Source organism: Paramisgurnus dabryanus, chromosome 19 (genome assembly GCF_030506205.2).
Source record: "Paramisgurnus dabryanus chromosome 19, PD_genome_1.1, whole genome shotgun sequence".
In the NCBI taxonomy this organism is placed as follows: Eukaryota; Metazoa; Chordata; class Actinopteri; order Cypriniformes; family Cobitidae; genus Paramisgurnus; species Paramisgurnus dabryanus.
This window is the reverse complement of record NC_133355.1, coordinates 8,721,744-8,727,743: the sequence shown is the minus strand read 5'-3', so window position 1 is coordinate 8,727,743 and position 6,000 is coordinate 8,721,744. Positions and strand designations below refer to the sequence as shown.

Sequence of the window (6,000 nt, the reverse complement as noted above, 5' to 3'; positions counted from 1 at the left end):
GTGTTTTGTAAATCAAATGATGGTACACAATGTCAATATGCTACGCAATAGTTAAAATTCACTTTATTTGAAGATGTATTGACTGTCCATACAAATAAAATACGATTTGTCTGTATACCTGGAGTAATAATGGTTATTATGACCTTGCAATGAACTGCATCACAGATTCTCTGCTAAATGTATAAGCAACAGGCAAGTATATTCACAATAATGTAGTGCTTTTTATTAAAAAACAAACAAACAAACAAACAAACAAAACAAAACAAATAGAATATAAAACAAAAAAGTAAAAACCAACAGCATTTTCATGACTTTATAATTACAAACTTTGAACCAGAGTGGAAGAAGTTTCGACAAACTGTACACAACATCACAAAATGCCTGCCAGTCTGTCCGTATACAATGCTTGCATCTTATTTTGTGATTGTCTAAAAATAACTAAACAAATCACACAAAAACACACAAATACAAGAAATACAAGCATTATATGTATGACCGCTATCACAAAGAAAGAACAATCTTTTCTCATTTAAAAGAATTAAAATAATTAAAAAGGAGATTAAGAACATGATATCGGGTTGACAGCCTCTTTTTCTGTCACATTCCAAAATATCATTTTACATTTTTATGTTGGTTTGTTTTTTTAGTGTTCAACACTTTGCAGCAAAAAACGAGGAACATTATATCCTTTTCTCCTCAAAAGGAATAATAATAATAATAATTATAATAATGTTAATATTCATTTTTACAGTGACGGGTGCCAGGTCAGGGGTCACCTTTCGACAAAGTCCATCAGACGACGATCCTCCCCTTTTGAAATGAGCAAAATTCATGTGTTTGGGTAAAGTCAGAAATTCGTTTGAAATTATTCATCTGCCACATTCTCGTCCGCTTCTAAAGTTATACGTGACAGTTCTGTCAATACAAATCGTGTAATAATCATAAGAATGTTAATAATAATAACAATAATAATAATAATAATAATAATACATATAGGGCTGAATCCTGTACAATACAATACACAAAATCCATTATCAAGATATTGCTTATGGAGAAATCTCTCACATTTTCCCGTCTGTATATATACATAGCTTGGCACTATACAAATTAATTTTCTTTCAACGTCAGTTTTTTTTAAGGGGTCCATTGAAGGTGGAAATACTTATCTGTCATAGCTGATGCATTAAGGGCAAAAATCTTATTACAATTTTATAAACATTCTCAATGGCAACCTGAAAGGCTTAAAAAAACAAAACAAAACAAAACAAAAAAAAAATCAAACCCCCTTCCCAACCCCGTACAAGCCACTCACAAACAATATGACATCACATGATACAATAAGTTCTTGTGATCATGACTTAAACTGTTTAGTAACTGCTGTCAAGCCCTTAAGTTGTTTCCTCTTTCGTATTTATATTACCAGAATGGGCGCGCACACACACACACACACACACACACACACGCACGCACGCGCTCACACACTACCATATAAACAAGAGCTCAAGACCATTGGCATTCTAAGGCATTATATAAAGCCAGCGTGCCTCCACTGCTAGATTTTTTTTGAGCTGGTGAATTAAATACTTTTAAAAAAGAGGGCGGGGCTGGCAGCCACTCTAACCAATCACAATGCCCACGATAACAGAAGCGTAACATTCCCGCTCACAAATAGGGATGCCCCTATCGTGCTCCATTCCTAACGTAATTACAGTAAAAACAAAAAACGCAGGTAATATACTTATTTGTTTTGCTTTATCATACAGCATTGATCAATACTGCGCAAGTGTTAGTGTCTTATCCGTACATCTCCTGGAGCAGATTTCCGTGTTGTTAAAAGTGCAGTTAGTCGACATAACTCTCTTCTCAGTCTACGGGCAGTGTGTGTGCGCCACACTGCACCTCCTACGCTGCTCCTATTTCTGTTTATTTCCTCCACGCAAGTCTTTACAAGGGGGCGCCAGACTCCCATTTTCCACTTGCAGCCGAAATGTATCTGACCCTCGAAGGCCGAAAATAGTACCACACGTTTCCTTAAAAACGTAGACCTCCACCGACGTTCAGTGGAACTTTTGGTTGGGTCGACAAGCTTTCGACAAGTTAATGTCAATTTCATCACTGTTCCTATGTCTGACACTTGCGTGTTTCTGTGTACTTTCGGTACACATTAAGGTGACAAATGACATGCGTGTCCTCAGTGCATGAGGCTAGGGCCGGTCCGAAGGACTTGAATATAAACGGGAGAGAATTTGTGCCCTTGATGTCGCCTCTCTCTTCCGTTTTCCCTCTTTTCAGGTGTTGCCCACCTTCGCGTCTTTATCCTCTTCGTCTGTTCTGCACGCGTGCTTAGCAGAAATGCCGTCTGCATTACTTCCTGCAAATAAATTCGCTCAATCCAAGCGTCCGTCTGCGAAGGCGACGTCCGGAGCCTTCCTCTAGAAGATACGTGACGTCTATCGCTGTGGGAGAGATGGAAAAAAGAAATGACAAAATTTCTCAGTTGTAAAATTGTTACCTTCCTACAAAACAGTACGAATCTGTTTGAAATAGGGATGCATAACTATTAGTCGCAATTAATCTATAGCAGAATAAATTTTTTGTTTACATCATATATGTATGTGAACAGTATATAATAATTTTGTATAGATAAATGCACACACATGCATGTATATATTTAAGAAATGTTTGCACGTGTATATTCATTTGTATATTTATGTATAATTTATATTATATATAAATATAAATACTTAATATATAAATATATATTTTTTCTTAAAATTATACATGCATATTTCCATATTTATATATACATAATTATTATACACAGTTTACACACATATATGATGTAAACAAAAACTTTTATTCTGCTATAGAGTATTTGCGATTAATCGTTATGCATCCCTAGTTTAAAAAAAATAAGTCTCTTTCCTGTTCCCACTATTTGTCAAATATAAAATTTACAGTAACCCCGTTTTCATTCTATCGCTCTTACCGTTCTTGGTTGGCGCTCGGTGCAGCAAGTTGAGCAGAATCTTGTTCAGTCGATCTCTCTGCGCTTCCCTTCTTCCCAAGATGGAAGGATGAAGAGGTGAAGACGAAAGTGAAGACGACGACGGGGCATCTAACAGGTCTCGCCCTCCTCCTCTCTCCTGGGAGCCCTCGTCCATCTCCCTCCTCTCCTCACAATCTTCCTCTTCCTCCAGATCTTCGGTTTCCCCACCGGTCCTTCCGTCCTGTGAGGTGGGCAGCTGCGTGATGGGAGTGCTGGTGTCCTCCTGTCTGGTGTCCATGTCTCCCTCCACTCCTCTGTCTCTGTCCTCGTCCCCATCCCTTGAGAAGGCGACGGACAGGCGGTCACATGACGCGCTGGGTGAGGGGTCTTCATCGCAGTTGGATGCATCTTTAGGCCGTTCGCTTTTCCAGGCAGAGCGGCCGCCGTTTCGCTTGTAGTTGTCTGGCACGTAATGAGGCTAAATTAGGGAGCGCAAAGGAAAAAGAGAAGGTACATGAATGAGGGAATGCCTTCTTGTGTAATAATTTTTTTATACAGTATATGTGACCCTGGACCTATAATTAACCATTAAAGATCATGTTGTATGAAGAGATTTTGTACATTTATATTGTAAACATAAAAAAAGATTTATCATTAATACTCAAATATGAATTTAAGGCTGTCTGGGAAACCACTCCCAATACAAGTCTCCGCTACACCAGTACTCACTGAGAAGTCTCTCTTAGGCGCGAGTCTCTTGGGAAAGTGGTTGAATGCGTACGGCTTGGTGCACACTGGGTAACGGTTACGGTGGATCTTGTAAAACAGGTGTGCAGATTTATCCAGCCGGTAGTCACAAATGTAAACATCCTGCTCCTTTACACCTTTTGGCCGACCTGAATCCATTAGAGATGCAAATGTTAGTAAATGTTTTCACTTTATATAAATTTTTACATTTGACATTTATGCATTTGAAATGTGCATTTTCGCGCATACGATTTTATAAGAATCATACCCATGACTTTGCATGGCTACAGCACTATTTGAGCTACGCGAACACTACAGAAAGTAAATTATATGAGTTGTTTTTATCAAATAACCTCTTGGACTATCAAATTTCAGGTCATGTTATCTTTGTGCTGTTTGTGTGTGTGTGCGTATGTCTGCTGTATATTTAAACGTCTCACCCTTGCAGTAGGTATACAGGTCCAACACACAGCACATCCCCACCACTGCCTCGAGCGGTATGATCTCATAGAGCGGCACCCTGAACAGCTCGTTGTGATAGAAGCGGCGAGAAGGGGAGTGATGCGTCTCATGAGGACGGAAATAGTGATGACCGAAGGCAAACCTCTCACCGCTGTAGAAAAAAGTAAATATTTATTTATATTTTCATAAGGTGCTGCAGAAACACTTATACTACAGTCAGTTTCTCAGGGCAGTCGCAAGTGTTGACACAGCCGTACATCAAATAGATAGTTTTGTATTTGAATGCAAATATTTTTCTATTGAGACCCTTCACAGTAATATACCAAACTGATGATTTTATATGTAAGTGAGACTGTTGCTTATTTATTAAAGGAAGAACAGGAAGTGACTTTATTTCTGTATTGTGAGATATTTCGAGTGAAACAGAATATCACACAAGAATAAAATAGTGGACGTGAATGTGTGTTTTTTACTGTGAATAGATTGGATATAGAAAAGTAGGCGTTTCATTCAGAAACGGAATTCAGTTAGATGGGGCGGAGTTAAAGGAGCATTTCACCCATAGAAAAATGTATCTTTATTGAAAGTGTGTCATATTTGTAGTCAAAATGTAACATACATTTAGAGTTTGGTGCCTATTTGACCAAGAAAAGGGGTGTTTGTAATCTCACTCCCTCAACAAAGATATTGGACTTCCTTCTTTCAATGATGCAAAAGGATGATTTTCACATTATTGAAAGAAGGAAGTGCAACACTGAAATCTGTTTTTCTCCTGTCTCAGCGGAAACTGAGGAAATGATGCACGACCATTCAAAAACATGACTGGGGTTCTAACTATACAAAGCTTAATGCAAATGGGTGAAGTGTCCCTTTAAAGTAATAATCCACTTTCATAAAAATATTCAAATAATTTACTCACCCCTACATTATCCAAGATGTTTATGTCTTTCTTTGTTCAGTCAAAGTTTTTTTTTTGAGCAAAACATTCCAGGATTTTTCTCCATATAGTAGACCTCAACAGTTGACAGTGTTTCAATGCAGTTTAAAATTGCAGTTTTAATGCTGCTTTAGTGGGTTCATACCAGACGCGTTTGAGGCGTCAAATTCCCGTCTACCCCGCATAGTTGGACGCTTCAAAATTTTCAGTGTACGTACTTCATTCGCGCGTGAAATTCTAGTCATCGAGACATTCACGCGGAAATTTGCATCATGGGAGGGGCTTCTGTGACGCCGCTCACTTCCTGCAATTACATCACTTCTAGGCACCTCAATTTGCGCCATTGCGTCATTTTTGTCAAAAAAAAAAAACAAAACAAAAAACATTACTTTTAAACCACAACTTCTCATCTTGCACTAGCCGTGTGACGTGCCAGCGTGACTTTACGGATTTCATCATGTCGAAAGGTCATGCACAACGTGTGCGAAACTGCTGCTCCAATGTTTACAAGTGTGGCGAAAGAGGACCGTTCCAACGTTGTTGTATGTGGAATGATACTACTTGATGTCTTTGTGTCAGTTCATCGTTAAAAATGGTCCGCAAGTGTGCGTTTCACATGTAACGTGTAACTTTCGGTGTGATTACGTAATACACAAGGTCACGCTGGAGCGTCGCACAGCTAGTGCAATACAATAAGGGCACACTCACACTATCCAAACCAAACCGCGCTCGGGCGCGTTTGACCCCCAAAGCCTGGTTTGTTTGACTAGTGTGATCGCTCTGTACCGCGCCCGGAGAGAACTTACTTCCTGCTTTTTTTCAAAACAATCGCATCTAAATGACGAAAGCGCGCCCGGACTCAGAT

General features: G+C 39.0%; 1 protein-coding gene across 1 annotated transcript in view; it reads right to left on the bottom strand.

Moving 5' to 3' along the window:
• Positions 1-201: 201 nt before the first annotated feature.
• Positions 202-6,000, bottom strand: part of ash1l (ash1 (absent, small, or homeotic)-like (Drosophila)) — a 32,941-nt gene continuing 27,142 nt past the window's right edge. The window contains exons 24-27 of the mRNA XM_065287833.2: positions 4,177-4,349; positions 3,719-3,885; positions 2,990-3,467; positions 202-2,456 (exon numbers count right to left, since the gene is read on the bottom strand). Of these exons, the coding sequence (XP_065143905.1) occupies positions 2,365-2,456; positions 2,990-3,467; positions 3,719-3,885; positions 4,177-4,349 (910 nt within the window). The 3' untranslated portion in view covers positions 202-2,364. The remainder of the gene's footprint in view (positions 2,457-2,989; positions 3,468-3,718; positions 3,886-4,176; positions 4,350-6,000) is intronic.